Raw genomic sequence first — 17,785 nt, 5'->3', positions numbered from 1 at the left:
AACCAATCCTGATGATGATGCTGAAATGCACTATTGAACATTGTTTCCTCATTTGCTGTGTGTTCAGTTTTGATAGTCATTCATCTACTGCAGTGATATAAAGAAAGTATGCATTTCAGCTAAAAATTTAGCCATATGTCTGTCCTTGTGTGCGGGGATGTGAGGAGAAACTACCCTTAAGTGATTGGTTGCATCAAAGAGTAAATATATTTTATTATGGATACCTTGAATGCTTCATACAAGATTTTCATAACTATTTTCCTTTCACTAACACAGAGTAATTACACTAGAATAATTTAGTTATTTCTGGTCTCCCAGGCAGGTATGTATGACATGATAAACAAACAAGTCTACATAGATCAATGCAATTTGGCATTGCATTCTCAGCTGTAGTTGTTTGTTAGAATCTGTTCCTAACGTTTCCAGCAAGCTAAGAGAAAAACATTCTCTTAAATGCTAATGATGTATTAAAATTATGATGAATTTACAGGCCCTTTGTCCCACCCTGACTTTTCCAGGGTTGTATTGTTTTTCCATTTAGAACTTAAGTTCTCTTGAAATTGAATTTCTGTATCAAGTCACACTGATTTCACTGGAATTGCATTTCAAAAAAATGCATAGGAAAATACTTGAGATTTGACACTGTAGAACTAAACCTTTTGAACAATTTGGAAATAAATATTTTTATTTTTCTAAGTCTTATTTTGCTTAAGACTACTTAAAAGAACAATAATTTCTGTTTCTAATCAAAAAGAGACGCATAAAATTTCAGATTTCATTGAAGGTGTTGCATTTTGAGCTGAGAGTTACTTGGAGTTTCACTCAGGTGCAATTTTGAAATGCTAGAAAGTTGCCTTAAAATGAAAAAAAAAGAAAAAATTAAAATCAAAGCAATCAAATACAAGACCCTGGAATTCTTTAGTCATAGCATGCTCTATAGGACCTCCAGCCTCTGCATAAGTGGTGCAAGGCTATAAAATAATTTTATATTAGCAGATGAAGTAGAATTGATCCAGGTACATTGCCAGTATTTCTCCAACATTCAGTAGCATGATATTTGGAAATGCAGTGGTTAGACAGAACTAGCAAAATGAAAAGAAAGTTATTACTAATAATTTACATTTACATTTACATCTCTCATGGGAAACCAAGTGACCGGAAGTGTTAAGTCTCAGAAAAAGAAGTTGAGGTTCAATATCTAATTTTAAAAATGCATGCTATAAGCAACTGGAGGAGGAAACACATGTATATTTGTGCATTCTTTAATTAGATCACTTGTGATTTGAACTGGTACCTTAATACTCTACATAACTTTTTTTTCTCCCTACAGCCCTATCATAAATTCAGCAATGCATTTCAGCAATTCAGCAGATCAGCACATCAACTTCAGATCTTTGACACCAGCCAAGCAGTCTGAATCAATTAATCTGAAAGCCTCAAAAAGCATGGATCTGGGTAAGAAGGGCTGGGGTGGCACATGGGTCAGCTTTTTAGCCTTAGCCCATCTGCACCATCTCTGTTTCTTGCTTTTGTTTCTTTAACACTAACATCAGGGAGTTCTGCAAAGGAGCTACAGTGATGGGTACAATGGTCAGCCTCCTCTAGCAGCTATTTGCAAATACCCTTTTTATTGGAGCTGAAGAAAGTCTGTTGGTTTTTTGTTTGGTTTCGTTTGGTTGGGGTTTTTTTATGTAAAGGCCCATTGTATTGAAATCCTAGCTGAGGAAAAGGGGGAATGATGGAAAAATTAGCAGAAAGACTTGCTGTACAAGATTTGTGTCTCTAAAATACAAACCAAAAACAGCAATCACAAAACTAATTTCTCTTATAGAATAAAAATGATTGCAAAACTGCACTGGACAAAGGGTTACATTCCCAACACAGGTTGTTTATTTCTTCATTGACAATGACAAACACAGGCAAAGTGTTGCAGTAGATCTTTATAAATGCTTGAAGAGTGTAAGATTATGGTTCTCTACCCATCACTGCTGTGCAGGAAATCTTGCAGAGGGATGAAGTAGAAAGTAAAAGGCTCTTTCAATACCAGGAAAGCATTTGAAGGTGGAAGATTGAAGGGTTATTGCAGCTGAAAACAAAGTCATGTTTTAATTGAGGGTTCAAGAAAGCTTAAGTCTCAAAGAAACCCAAGTAAGGTTTTCTTTTTCCTTTTAATTCTTCTTTGCCACACTCACTTTTATCTGTTGGTTGGTTTTTTGGTTTTTGGTTTTTTTTTCCGAATTCCAATGTTAATGGAGAAACTTTGAGGATTACCATTGGAGTATCTTTAATAGTAGATGTGTGTGCTTTGTTGGATCAGATTTGGTACACCATTAATAGAAAGTGATTCATTTCATATGTAGTTTCAAGGTAGCTTTTTGTTACCTTTCAGGGTTTTTTTCTACAAAATGTTCCAGACTGGTCTTAGGTTTTGTATTGTTGATTTTTATTGTCATTTTAACAGGGTATTTTGATGTAACATTAAATGTGTGTACTTCTCCAATGGCATGTAAGGAAAGCCAGACAGTTATAAATGCATGAAATGCACAAGAATGGATATGAATTAATTGAAGAAAGGTCTTAAGGCAGAAGTGTAACACTACTGCATGACCAGGCAAAAGAAGTCATTTGCTCTTCTGTTCCACTGTTTTGATGAAGAGTAATGGATTAGATATTTTTTAAAGAATACAACTGCTCCTCAAAAAATAATTGAGTTTACAGACTTGAGTCAAAACATAAATTGTATGTAGTCTCATAGAAAAATGAATGTTCAACTTTACTGAGCCTTCTATTAGGAAAGCTTGCTTTCAGCTCCCACAGAAATCCCAGAAAAGAATGCTCATGAGCACTAGTGTAAAATTAGGCAATGAGAGTGTGAGAGCATATTCTGAACTGTCAGGTAACTAACTCATGCTTCAAATTCTACACACAATCTGCTCCTGACACCCAGAAGCAATCCTTTGGGTATATACATGAGTCACTAAATCATGGTGGCTAAAAACTAAAATAAAATTGTATGCAAAAATAAAACAAAAATTTGATACAAATGTTATCTTTTATTAGAGTGTTCATGAATTGTTGCCTGTAGAAGATAGCTGTTGACAAGTCCTCTTTTGTTATAAAAGTAAAAAATAAAAAGGGTAATAACCAGCCTGATTTGATATGTGAAGGTAAATCTACTTGAGACATTCATGTAAGGAGCTGGAGAGACTATGGAAGATCTGCACCATATTGTTTTAAAAATAACAATAGATGAAGTAAAATTCCTTGCACATAGCTTGGCAAATAATGAAACTGAGGAAGATGGAAGCTACCTTTTACAGTGATGAGAGTCCTTTTACAGTCATTCTCTAGCAGGCAGTGAAGTACCATGCTTGGCTTTCCACCTTTTGAAAGACTTTAAGCAGAAGCTACTGTCTGCAAAAGGAAACGGAGCAGAAACATGAAAATCTCAAGTGAAGTAACTGCAATATAAAGTGCTTCAAATGCAAATAAAATCCCAGTAGTTTAGTATATAAAAATGTGCTTCCAAATAGAGCATTCATATAGTACACATTCCAGGATGGATTTTTGGGAAAGCAAAGTTGTTTCTTAGGGTTTTTTTTTTTGCTTGCTTCTTACTTAACTGCAGTCCTGACCATTAGTAACTTCTCACCCCAGCATACAGCTGTGTACCAATTACTGATTTCAGTGCACTGCTGAAAAAGAAAGGGAAGATGGAAGTCATCTTCCAGCAAATTTGGTAACAAAGGGGAGATGTCCTTTCTCTGAAAAGAAAGGAAAATCTCTAGGCCCTATTTTTCCAGTAGTCATGGGATGCTGTCCACTTACCACTTTTCTTTTGTTCTCAAGTTCTGCCATTCCCCTTAAGAATAAACCTGACAGGATGAACAGAAAAAAAACACAGAACTGAAGTCCAGGAGGAGAGCTCTGAGACCTTAGGACATGTGATTGGGATGCAGTTTCTTTTTTTTTAAACCAAGTTGTTTCTGAATCATGTGTTGCCATAGATCTGTGAAATCACTCAGAGATTGAGTCTAGAGACCCAGAATGACAATCACAAATTCAGCAGACAGCAGAATTGATCTAATACAGGGCATAAATGTGAAATCTGTACTGCTACTCACTTAAGAAACATTCTGCTTCACCTTGAAATGTGTATAATGCACCCATTGCCAAATTACAAGGTTACAAAGGTTGGGATTGCTAAATGACATCACCATCCAAAGGATCATTGAAAGGTGATTTACATTTTAAACAGAAAAAAATCCAAATATTACCATGGATTGTGAACCTTATGTGAAAATAATAAATTCATTAAATTAAGGAGCTAAATGTGAAATTGTATACTAAGGGTCTTCATGGCTTTGAGGGCTGAAGTGTGCACAAGAGGAAAATCTGTTATGTAGAGACTAGTCTATAATTACACAGGTTCACAATGGAAACTCATTTAACATTGTTGTTTATCTTTTCAGTTTTATATATTTATTTAGGCCCAGAAACCTTTGAGTGCTTAATCTGCTTTCCAGTCATAGCTATTTACAAAATAGTAATTGCTATAAATTAATATCCTGAGTGAATAATATGAGGTAATAAGCATGGGTGATGAAAAAGTGTTCAGCACTGCTAACATGGTGCACCAATTTGTTGTTGTCACTCTCCAGAGCAAACACTGCAGTGAAAGGAACTTGGCACATCCAGCTGTAGGTTACTTGTTAGTGGGGCAGCTGGAGTTGAGTTTATTGACACTTTGTGCATGTCAGGACTGTTGGCTGGGCAGCTGGACAGGAGCAGAGGGTGTGAACCTCTGCCACCTGCTTGTTTAGGCTGTCATGCCATGAGTCCTATGGACTGGCACAAGTCTTAACTGCCGAATTCATAGATAGCATGAACCCAAAAGTAGCATTGCCTGAAGCTGGTGTATTTCAAGAACTCAGTTTCTTTCCAGATGAATTAGTTTTTGCTCGAACCTACTTTAAAAAATAAAATAAAAATCAGTGGCATATGTTATTCTGCTATTGTAGAAATTTAAAAAAAAAAACAGAAAAAAACACATATAGTTGTAATGATAATTTTTTTGGTTTTGCAGATTGAGCAGAACTTACCTCATCTGTACAGATGTCCTTGTGCAGAGTGTATGGGGGTAGGGTGACAGTTCCCTGTTTTAGCATCCATCATTTCCACAGTGATCAAATGCTTCTTAAAATTTACAGCTTCATTCTGAGTGATAGGCTACAGATTAGTTCCATGTCAGCTATAAGTCTTAATGTTCTTCCCTGCTCCTATGTTGAGATAATGACAGCACTTTCTGGATCACTGGCAGAGTCCATATCCTGTGTCTTAGGGTAGATATTTCTTTGCCTTGCCTACTTTTATTTTAAACTGGTGATGATAAAAAGAACACGTCCCCCTGTTTTCTTCTGCTGATCCTGGCACCTGACACATCCTCTCAGTTGCTTTTTTTTTTTTTTTTTCCCTTCAGCCGTGGTCATCCATGTGTTAGCAAAGCAAAGATTCCCCCTTATAACTGTGACTTCAAGAATTTATGCAGAGCCAAAGTCTGACTTTGTGTTGACCGGAGTCACACTGCAGGCAAAGCTTGGACTTGTCTTTAGAGCATAGTGTTAAAAATAAGCAAAACAAAATATTTTTTAAATGGTGGAAATAAATGTTGTGTTTTCCCTTCACGCTGAACTGGAACACTTTTTTTGGAACCTAACAACTGATGGAAAATTAAGAAATCAATGGCTTCTAAATAAGTCATTGGAAGGATGATTTTCCCTTTCTTTTAACAGCCTTCTATACACACATATTTTCCCTTACATTACACAGTTCTCTAGAGAAGAATTTCTATATAATATTTTGTCAGAATCCATTTTCAATTGTGTTTGTTCTTTTAACTATATTAAAAAGGTAATTTTTATAATAATGTGAAATTATTTTTTAATGTTGCATTAGAATGTGTAAATCAGTGTGCTCTATGGAAACAAAAGGAAAGAAAGTGTCTTATTATCTATCTCCAGCGCCCTTACTTTCCATAAATCTTTATGCAGGGGAGTGATTTAAGCTGTGCATAAATGTACTGTAAAAACTACAGCCATGAGAATTGTATTCAAACACATGAAAGTGTGGCTTGTTTTAACTTGAAGCAACATGAAATTGAATCATATGAATATATAGCAATTTTGTTGTGTATCAATTCAGGTGAAGTACTGTGTAGATTTATATTTGAGGATGTTGGTATAATAACCCATGACCACTATCCCAAGGTAATGCTTAATTCCCTCTTCTTTTCCCCATCAAAGGCAAAACTCCATAAATTTTAACTGATTAAGCTCTATAGCCTGAAGAAATGGATATGTCCTTTACTTGATTTTAAATGTGAGTGAAATATTGTTTGCTGAAACATCATTAGACATACTTGGAGTCCCTTAACCTTGGGGCATATTTATTAAAATATTGGCCAACTTACTTATTTAGGAACAATTAGCAAGTAAATGTGCAAGGTATAAGGTATGGAGTATTCTGCAAGGAAGCCAGTATTTAACTGAATGTTAATTTCTTTGTTAGTGAAGGGGTGCATTCAATTACAGTTCATGCTTTTAAAATGCCTCAAAACAAAGGGAAACCCGTGTCCCATATCCAGAAGGATGTGGAAAATGCAATCAAGATGCTATTAGCTGCTTCATGGTTTGCTCTGAAGCAGATTATTGTTACTCTGAGTGTAATTTCTGTAAACTAAAATAAATATCTCAAAACATAGGCAAATGAGGACCAGACAGAGCTAATGAAGATCGGTCTTTTAAGCAATGTTTGGATTCAGATACAATTAAAAGAATACATTTGGGAGGTCCCTAGTGAGAGTTAGGGTATTAGTGGGACACAAAGTAATTTGGTATTTTAAAGTCATTGTTTGGTTAACCATGTTGTATGTATAGAATACATTTATTTGTTTGCTTTGACTTGAAACCAATTTCAGAACTGCATTTAGGAGCTAGTTAGGTTTGTTAGAGCACTAATGAGGAAATGGAGAAGATGGATCAGAATTCTAAGAGTCTTTTCAATGTTACTGGCTTCTAACAGTAATTTAAAAATCATTTTTGGAAGAGAAAGACTTTTCAAAACCAAAAATGTTATGGGTTAAGGAAAAACTATATCACTTATGGCTGTGATTATCTTTGGTATCAAGGGCCAAAAGAGGTTTTGACATTATTCTAATTTATGTCATGAGTAGCTTTCTAGTACTGTCAGATTAGATGTATGTTTTCTGAGGCTCTCTGCAGAATCAATTTTTAGAAATGAACACAATGCCATTTTTGTCGTTTAAATGGCTTTCAAATTTCTGTTTGTAAGATCCGCAAGTTAGCAACGAAACAAAATCGTTTCTTAAGTGATAGGGACACTGCTAACTTAATGGAAATGAATCTGAAATTAGATTTTTTCTGTATGAAAAGAGAGGCTTTTAACAAGGCTAATTTTGTTACTCAGTTTTACACCAGATCAGTGCAGTTGAGGGGACAGTGAGTTGTGGCACAAGAGAATATCAGCTGCTTGGACTGGTTTTGTAGAAATTGTCTAGTACTCAAGGAAGTTTGTTGTGGAGCAGACTGAGAGCATTGTACAAGTTGTGGTGGTGACACAACTGAGAATGTGGTAACACATTCTGGAGGTGATATTTTTTTAAGCTGCTTTAGTGTAAGTTTAAGTGGATCTGTTAATGCAGTTAGATTATTAAAGTGCTAGGGGGAGAAAATAGCAATTAAGTTAATATATAGCTACTATAAGAAAGAAAGTAAAGATGATAATGAAGTAACTTTTAAGAATACTGATTCAAATATGTTGTCTAAACTTTGTCTTAAATCTGTTCCTTATCAATGTTTTCAATCAGTGAATGACAGATTACATTAGGAACTTGTAGTTTAACCCTAGGAATTTGGAAGAAGTGTTAATGACATGTGGAAGACGTGCAGCGGGGGAGTTTTAGCCTAGTATGGTTTCTCTGGAACAGAGGTGACAGAGGATTAGAAAAGACAACAAAAGTGTAAAAGAAGCCGTGATGGCCTCAATTAACAGTGTAACCCTTCAAGAACGAGTAGTTATGGCGCTACAAGAAAGTAAAGAAATTTGTATCATGCCGTCTGGGAAATTGTAAAACAATGTTTTTTTCTTCCAGGAGAAAAAACTTCCATTTAAAGCTAAATGTGCCCAGTGGACAGACTCAACTGTGCTGCTGGTTCTTCAACAAGTAGTAGTAATAGCAAATGCAAACTTAAGCATTTTCATTCTCATGTGCTGACACACAAGATGTATCCCTTGGGGATCTTCTCTGAATACAATTGAACCGAAGTATTAAATCACTTCTAACAAAATTGTTCTGGAAAATCTAATTAGAGAAAACTCTGTACAGGAAAGAAAAAGAATCCAGAATCATGGTTTGGATGTGATTTATTCCTGTCTTTGAATGTGCTTAACAGGGCATCCCAAATGTTGTGTTAGACGCCATTTTGGAAAAGGTTTACCTTTCTTTTTTATTTCCTACTTCATGAGTATACTTCTTCCTTGGCCCTTGTGCAAGCTGTGTAGTAGTCTCTGTGCTTTTCAACACTGAAGTGAGCAGAAATCTATTAAGGACTCCTAAACCTTCAAGAGTGAGTAGGTGGTGGATATCTAGGTCACCTGAGAACAAATGCCCTTATGTGGAAAAAAGGTGAGGAGAGGGAATTACTGAATGAAAATATTTTAAGCCAGTGCAAGTTCACCCTTCCTGATACACACATTTTGTTGCTACTGTAGATTTTAGCCTGTTGTCTTTGTATGTAGCACTTCAGGAGGCAGAATTTTTAAGTAGTGGTTGTGAGACAACAAGTGACACCATTTCTCCAAGTGATTTATGCCACTCCTAGATGGGGAAACGCTTCACCCAGAAAATAAAACCGTCAGGAGAATTATGTCCTTGGCACTATCACTGACTGAAACTAATTGATGATGCACTGTCTTCATTATGATGAAAGGACTGAGTAAGGATACAGTTCACCAGGAAAAAACAGTGACCCATTTGAGGCTTTGCTTTCTTATCATATGTTTATCCCATAGAAACTGAGGGATTCTGAGAAGTGTGGAAGCATCGTTTATATATGCAGTTTGGGAATACAGCCCTTGTGAATTGATTCATGTACAATAAGAAATTTATATTTTTATTTCTATTAACTAACAAAGGTATTTGTTAGGGAATTTGTTTTCTAGGAAATTCTTTTGTGTTTCAGTGTCTTATATTATTATTATTCCTCATAAATTGTAATTTTAATCCTTTTTTGCTTCTTTTCTGAGCACAGAACTGCAGCTGGTCTTCAAAGGTACGTGTCAGTTTGTCCAGGAGAAACACACATGACTTTCATATGTTTAGAAGGTTTTTTTTAGTTGCTCTTAGTCAATATGCAAAACTGATCCTTCACAAAAGAATCACTTAAGTTGAATATCAGCACCGTGTATCTTTGGTTTGAGGAAAAATAATGCAGTGGTTCAGCAACTGAAGTGGGCAGAAGGAGGGAAATTGGTTATGACAGTTGGCAGCAGCATTGATTTGTGCTTCTCTAAACCACTGTTTGGAGCTGGATTGTTGGCCTACATGTAAGCCTGGACTGGATTTGACACAAACTTTGAGAAGTACAGAAGGTTGTTGTGTACTAAACTATTGGAAATCATGCAATTCAAATGAAATGGCTGCCTTGGCTACCTTGAGCAGGGCACAGAAGTGGCAGTCAAAACATTTATGTGGAAGGACACAAAGGCCTATTGGGTGCTTTTACTGTTGCTAAACAATAATATTTATTTTCTTGAGGAAAAACAGCACTCCAGAGTATTAGCATAGGAAATACTAAAAAACTCTGATCATTCATGGTGTAATGAGATGGGATTTCTTACCCTCTGTAGAGGTCGTTGGCATAGTTTAAATAAAAGTATTAGTTGTTTGCTATCAGCTGGGCAGATCTGTTTGGTTTAGTAATATTGCATCTTTCATAATCTGTGGTCTTGCTAGGCCCCCAAATGCCCCCATGTTTTTGTTAAGTAGTTGTAAAACTTCTTTCATCTTTTGTTTCAGCAATTACTTTGAGTACTGACAGTGAGTGCATAACTGGTTTGTGTAGTGAAAATGTGGTTCCTAAATAATAGATGTTACTTAAAAAGAGCTGGCATAATTTCTACAGACAAACATTAAGAACTTCATGAATTAACAAATCCCTGGGGTTCTAGGGACATTTCAAAATGTGAAGTATTTGATTCACATGTTAAGGAGAAATATCTTCTTGTTTGTGAATTTATTTATTCTCATGTATGAATACTTCCCAGATTTTTGTTTAAGTTTTTTCTTTGGAGTCCCCAAATTAGGTGATTTCAAATTTTTTTGAGATGCATTTAATAATTCTAGCTCAAGAATATACAGTAATTCTAGTGTCTTCAGAAAAAATAGTTACTTGTGCATTCCCAAGTGTGATCTTCTTGAGCTGAAGTGTTTCATTTATTTGCAAAGTAATTACTTTTTGATGTTGCAATATGAAAATCATTAGAACTCTTTTTACTTGAGTTTTAGGAGTAGATGGTATTTTTTCCTTGTTTAAAATCAGATGATTTTCTACAGAGGCCAAAAACTAGTAGAATCCTAGGAAAAACATTTCGTCTTAGTTCTTGCCTTTTTTTCAAAGGCCAAGAACTAGAGAATGGCTTTTTTTGTCATAACTGAAGGTTTGTATCAATTTTGAACAACGTGTAAAGAAGTGTTTCCAAATGGTATTTTGTGGAACAGGATGTCCCATGTACTTCCCAAATGAAATCTTTAGTTACAAAGTTTTCAACCCTGGCATACAAAGTATTTATCTTCAGTAAGACTTTCTGGTTTTGGGTTTGGTTTGTTGTTTTTTGTTTTTGTTTTTTTTCCTGTTTCTTCTCCTTGTTTCCCCTGGAAACAAGGGAAGGAATGGGATTCTTATCCAATGGGTTTTTCTGGGCTACTTCTGTTCAGTCTAATGAAAGATGGCCAGCCTAGAAGTAATAACCCATGAAATGAAAACTACCCTTTGGATGTGAGCACGTATTTTGCTCAAACTTTGATATAGAACTTTAATATTTGCATTTCCCAGGTTTTGTGCATGTATGTGTTTAAGCTCATAATGCTAACCTTGTATTTTGGTAAGATTATTTTTCATTTTTTAATCATTTTATTCTTCCTTTTTTCCCTCCAGTATTAAAATCTAATTTTTGTGTGTGAAGCTAGTGTGTAAAGTATGATTAACTTAAATGGATTTATCCCTTTTAATAATGTAAAACTTAGTTTCAGGCAAACCAAGTCATCAGCATAGCTTTAAAAAAATACTGTGAACCTTGGGTTTTATCTTTTTTTTTAAAGTTCCTATGTACTGTAACATTATCGGCTTTACGTAATTATCATACATTATGCTGGTTGCCACTAGTGACTGCTATAATTAAGGTTGTGAATCAGTTTCCATTATAATCCCTTGTTTTCACACAATCATAACTTGTCAAAACACTGACCTTTAGGACCAAAGTTTTCCACATTTGTTTTGCTTGGAGAGATATTTGGGGGTAGGGAACAGGAAAAGGAGTTTGAACTATCCTTATACTAAATCCTTGTCCAGTCATTTTGCACTATAGGATCAAGCTGCATAGCAAGGAGTTCTATAGTTATCATTTCCAGGAACTAAAAAACATTAATACATCTAGGAGTGCAGAACTTCCTTGAGTTTTGGTTGCACTTCTAATTTTGACTAGTCTCATTGCCATTTTGTTTAGCAGAATCTCTACATAATGCTGCAAACAGAAATAGTCTTCCTTTGTTAGCACCTACATCCCATTAAAACCCTACACTATGAGTCCAGTTGTGAATCCCAGTCCAGAATGTGATGTTGATTTTTGAGGATAAAAGCTTCCCTAAACGTGAAGTGGGGAGGCAATATAAGAAAATATTTACTATTATTATTTTCCCAGTAGTAACTTCTAAAAGTCAGTAACTACTGTACTGCCTAAGTAGAAAACAGCACGTTCTGGTATCATGGCAGATAAACCCCTATGTAAACTTTCTGTAGTGACCACTATACAGAGCTTGTGTACGTTTGCATTTATGGAATTTTTGGTATGACTTGACAATTTACTTTATCATATAAAGAGATTATGTTCTAAGGCAAGTTATAAGGGATGCTTGGGCAGGCAGAGTTGAAGGATAAGCTTTTAGCCCTAACATTCATTTCCTGTTCTTGTTTTATCATCCTTAACATTACATTTACCACTGTTTCTTTGCATAGAATTCATTTTAAGAAATAGTGATTGGTTCTTCCCCTCAGCCCTCCAGGAGAGTATTTTAATTAGTTTCTTCAGATATGTGATGATAAACTGAAGTTACTGAACAGAACTTTCAATTCCTGTTACATTCAAAATTTGCTCCTCCACTACTGTCTGCAAACTATTGCTACTGCAAACATCTTTCTTTATAAGATGTTGTGAAAGACTACAAAGTTGCAATTTATAGACAAAATAAAATATAACATACAAAAAATGCTTAAGCCTTTAAAAGATCAGGGTTTGGGAGACCTTATTATCTGCAGAGGTCCCATGAGTCAGTGAGATGTCTTGCAGATGGGAAGGTTTCCACATCTGGATTCTTTTTACAATTGACGTCTTTGATCTGAAAATGTTACAACTCTCCTATGCCCTATGATTTGTCAGGCAAGATGAGTTATTTACAAGTGCAATTGCTCTTCTGACAACTCATTTTTGAGTGTGTAAGTTCTGAGGTCCTGATCTGTAACCCACGAGGACTGCTGGTAGACCTTTTATTGGTTTCAGAGGGCTTTGATTCAGATATTTGGACTTTGAAGCACCCCATGTGGATTAGGCAAAGAAAGGCCTTTTTTTAGATTATTGTATTTTAAGGATTCAGGATGCTGTGTCTGAAATAATTTGACAGAGTTTCAAAGGCTTGTGAATTTAAATAAGTTTCTGATCTTTGTGTCTTTTCTTTTATTTCTCCAGTGGCAGATGAAAGCAAAGTTGGTTTGTTGGCCGGACACAAATCGGGTAAGCTGTCCTCCCATTTTGGAGAAAAAATCAGCAACTTGAAAGTTGTGTGGGCAGTAAATGAAATTAGCTTCCAGAAACTGTGGTGATGAAGACACTTGCAAATTGAGGCATTGCTTTGTAAGCACTGACTCCAAGTTGAATGATGATGAATTAAGGGTTGCTCTTAGCCAGGCAGTGTATGTAGCCAAGTCATTCTCAGGAAGAGCTGTAATTTTATTTTTCAGTACAGGTGTTGTAAATTGAAGAAAATGCACTTTCAGATAAGTGGAAGTGCATTCTTATGGAGTGTAGAGACTTAAACAATACACACTGAGAAATACAAGTATTTATTTGCTTTTTCTTCTTGCTCTGAGTTACGCTTCCATTACCAGGAATAGTGAAGACAACACTAAAAAATTTTACAGAGTAAAAAAAAAGTGTTACAGCTTTTCCTTTCATTGTGCTTGTGCAGGAGAAATATTTTGGTTTTTCTTAAACTCTTCAGGTGATAATAATAAAAAACATTAATCTAGAGTGCTGCAATTACTGTACCTGCATACATAAGTTCTGCCAACAATGCCATGGCATTGTACAACTTGCAGCTGTTGTATTAAAAAAACTTCCAAGGCAGTGTCACGTAAGATTGTAATTTTTCACGAGCCGTGGGTAAGCTGACATGAGAAACCTTAAACTTCCTAGAAAACTTGAGTTATTCAGCAGTGTCTTCTGATGTTAGAAAATCCTGAAGTTTCAGACTGCCTCTTTGTAGCACATTGTACGTTGCCCTTTCCAACTCCATTGATAGGTCTAAGAAGCTAAATTCAAGTAAAAGGTCAGCTATGAGATTCCCGATTGTTTATGGTATTCTTTCTCTGTACAACTGGGTGTCCTCCTTTAGTTCTCTGGTGTGGATTTTCCTTATCTGAAGACCTTTTCCTGAACTTAGTAGACAAATTCTTTTAAAATTTTTTTGGCATCTTTCCTAAGTCTGTAAAGTTCTTGGATTCTCTTTCTGAATCAGGGAATAGTTCATATGTCTTGTAATATTATCACTCCTGGGAAGAAAAAAAATTCTTTCAACTTTCTCTTTTGGGAATGTGAAAGCTTCAAAGAAATGGTCTTGTCAACTTGAAGAAGCTGAGGGTGTTGCTCTTGGGCTTTTACCTGTTCAGAAAAATTACTACAAACACTGCAACATCGTGCAGTTTACCAAAGATCAATGGAATTCACTGCTATCAAAGAATATTGGAGGGGTAAGATTATAACTCCTCAGTAGTCAATTGTTTTAGGTACATTAAGCTTTATAATATAATTTTTAGTAGCATTTGATCTTTCTTCTGCACACTTCTGCAGATTCTTGAAAACTGACTTTGAAAAGTTTTCTGTTTGAAGACACCTACAAATTTTATATGAACATGTGGATCTATGTTTACTGAACTTTGACTTGTTTCCTTTACTTATTCCTCACAGATCTCTTACATACACCTAAGATCTTTTTTTCATAAACTAAAATCAGTGGCCAACAGATCACCCAAGGAACTGATACAAAGATTCCTCAAGTTGTTTCTTTTTTTTCCCTTTAAGAATAAAAGAATCTAACTAACTTCTGAGACGGTGTGTAAATTATTTTTATTGGTCCTATCCACTTTAAATACTGTTCGAATACCATTGAAAAACATTTCTCCTGCTCTCTATGCTTCATAAAGAGAAATCCAGCTGCAATTTTGGTTTCCACATTTTTCCATTCAAATATTTAATTTAAAGGTCTCTTCAAGAACATGGTGTTCTTTTTCTCTAGGCTTTCTGGAATTCTGTCATATGTGCAATTGCCTGGTGTTCAGTCCTACCACAGAACTTCTGTTTTAACATCATTCATTGTGCTGCCTTCCTGTAGGTACTTTAAGAATGTTAAAAGGGAGACTTTGCAGCTTCTTGTGCTGCAAGCAAAACACAGTTATTTTCTCATTACAAAATGACGAGTTTCCATCCTATTCTAGATTTCAGGAGACTAAACGTATTTCTCTACAGAATTAATTATCACGTACTAACAATCAATGCAATTATCCTATCTCTCCTTCAACATGACTTGTTCTTTAAAATACACAGCTGACTAATTCTCTCTAGGGAAATATCCTTTCTGTTTCTTCTGGGGCAGTGGCTCTTCAAGCATTTAGTCTCAGCTTTTGGTACAGCTACTTTATCCCTCACATATTGCATGTTACTGAGCAGCAGGAGTTAGAGGCGTGCATGAATTTCAAAAAGTGTTATCAAAATTCTCCATAAGACTGAGGCATTAGAAGGATCTGTAGCTCTAGCCCTATCTGTCTCTTTGGATATTGCACCCACAAGCAATTTTTCTTTTCCCCCTCCCCTACTTAAAAAGTAGGTTTGATTTTTAGAAGTATGTCTGGACATACCCTGAGCTTGTAAGCATGTTCTGTGGAAAGGTGGCTGGAGCTTTGTTCCATATGTGTGTATGACCCTCACAGAAACCCACCTGTGGTGGGTTCTCATATCTGGCCTGTATTTCATCCTGCTGGATGGAAGACCCCTGCCATGCTTACAGGTGTTCTTAATGCTGAAAATGTTTTCCACAATGCCATCTGCAAAAGCGCTGGAGTGTTGTATTGATGCAGCCTCCCGGTCCTTTTCTGGAAAATAAACAGATTTCAGAGTGCATGAGTGTGTGTGTGTGTGTGTGTGTGTGTAAGACAACTTCTCTGAATCCTCTAGGAAAGAATTTGTCCTCTGTAACCTTCCTGCCTTCCTGTGTGCTCAGCAATGGTATGCCAGTACAAATGATGAGAATGAGAAGCAGACAAGTGGTGCCTCTGTTGTAAAGCAGGGAAGATCCTTGAAGATTCACAAAGATGAAAAATCAGCAGCTTTAGCTTAGTTTTTCATAAACTCCTAGCTTTTTGTAAAAGCAGTTGTATGACAGTTAAGAGAATATCTGTTATAAAGAAGGGCAAGACTTGCATATCAAATATAACCTGATTTCTATCAAATACTGAAATTGAGTACTGAATTTTTTGCAGCTATTTTAATTTTTTTCTAAAATTCTTTTTTGTGGTCTGATTTACTGCTTAGAACACTTTTTAGTATGTATTGACTCTCTGCTGAGGTCTCTGCTGACACAGCTCTTTCAGATGATGCAGTGCTGGAGAAAAGCTGATGAGTCTTTCTTTATGAGCTCTGACATATTAATTAGCAAAATGGTCAAAAAAGCTTTCCTATTTTTATTTTAATGTCACTAGACCATGCTTTTGGCTGGGGTTGTCTTTCAAGACAGTCTTGAGACAAGATGAATAAGACCTTATTTTCTTGCTGGCTGCTATGTGAGGAACACGTGACTGGGCTGTGGCTTAGTATCAGCAAGGCTGAATGATAGGGGATAGCTCTGTTACCAAGCTGAATTTGAATTAATGCTGTGTGGTTAATCCACAACATATGGCAAGAGATAGGGTTAGGACTTGAGTAGGAAAAGGCCCATTGGGATGGTTGGAAGGATGCCTCTGGTCAAGCTCTGCCCCTTACTGCTAATTTTGCTGCCAATGCAGTTCAGTGTGGCTGTTCAGCCCGTAGGTAGGGTTGGGAAAGAAGGCCTGGAGAGGCAGCTGTGCAGATAAATCCTGCAAGGGCTGGCTGTCCTGGGGCCTGAGTGCCATCACAGCTGTACTGCTTCATGTGTGGGTGACTGAGTTGTGGTTAAACTGAAATTCAGCTGGAAAGTGGAGGTAGTTTGGAATAATTTAGTTAAAGGTCTTGGTGTATTTCTGCATCCTTTAATGCCAGGATGTATTCTACATTAAGGACATTTTACTGAGGTTTTGTTAAAGCTAAGCATGAGCTATTGGAACACCAGAAAAATCCAGTGGTTTATGCATAGTTTTGTAGCACAAGAGGCTTCCTTTTAGTCAAGGAGTCTGGTGGGGGTTAATAGTGGATTTAGCAAAGACTACAGAAAGCTTAGGGCATGCTGCTGGGCTTGTTTGAGGCTGGTACCATTATAATAAGTTTGATTTGCAGGTAACATAATTATGTTGAAGAGGTGGATAGGGAAGTGCTGTTCTCCTCTTCTTATGGCAGGCTTTATAATTTTATTAAATAAGCCTTCTTGCTGCTGTAGATGTCATTAAAGCTCAGCTTTTCAAAGGGAGCATTGGGTTTAGTACTGAGTTCATAAGGATTTATATAGTAACTAGGTCCACAGTAGAAAAGACTCATGTAAGTGGCTGAGCTGCCTGACATAGGCAATGAAGTCCTGTCCAAACAAGGGCCTTGCTACTAACTAAAAGCATGTATCATACGGAATCTGACCCTTTGCTTTGCGTTTCTGAGAGGACAAAAGAAGGTTGATTTTAGTTCATTTTCTTTCTCTTTGAGGATAAGAGTGTAATACTTGGCTGGTTCAATCATTCTTGCAAGTGTGAAGAGGACTTGTCTACTTCATGGTCTGCAGTATAGCTCAGCAACACCAGTGTAGCCTGACCTATGTGTCTTGGCTTGGATACTGAATATAAGCAAACTGTGGTGTCACTGGAAGCTGTGCAATGCGATTTTTCCCTTCATTCAGCCCACGTGATGCTTGGTGCCATTTCAGTGTGACTGGCACAAAAATACAAGCACCTTTCTACAATACTTCAGTTCACTCTATTACCCGTAGCTCGTGCCTCTGTAAAAGTTTTGCATCATTAAGCTGTGGGTTATGTTTGATGTT

General features: G+C 36.3%; 1 protein-coding gene across 6 annotated transcripts in view; it reads left to right on the top strand.

The window, feature by feature from the left end:
- PARD3B (par-3 family cell polarity regulator beta) overlaps positions 1–17,785 on the top strand; it is a 398,273-nt gene that overhangs the window by 219,875 nt on the left and 160,613 nt on the right. For 3 of the 6 annotated variants that reach the window (XM_088167895.1, XM_088167894.1, XM_088167898.1), the window contains 3 exons: positions 1,331–1,455; positions 9,330–9,350; positions 13,039–13,083. In XM_088167895.1, the coding sequence (XP_088024021.1) occupies positions 1,331–1,455; positions 9,330–9,350; positions 13,039–13,083 (191 nt within the window). The remainder of the gene's footprint in view (positions 1–1,330; positions 1,456–9,329; positions 9,351–13,038; positions 13,084–17,785) is intronic. The other 3 variants (XM_014880259.2, XM_088167896.1, XM_088167897.1) reach the window with 2 other exon arrangements.

This window comes from Sturnus vulgaris, chromosome 7 (assembly GCF_052056855.1).
Source record: "Sturnus vulgaris isolate bStuVul1 chromosome 7, bStuVul1.hap1, whole genome shotgun sequence".
NCBI lineage: Eukaryota > Metazoa > Chordata > Aves > Passeriformes > Sturnidae > Sturnus > Sturnus vulgaris.
Note: the sequence above shows the minus strand (reverse complement) of the source record. Positions and strands in the feature narration are given on the sequence as shown.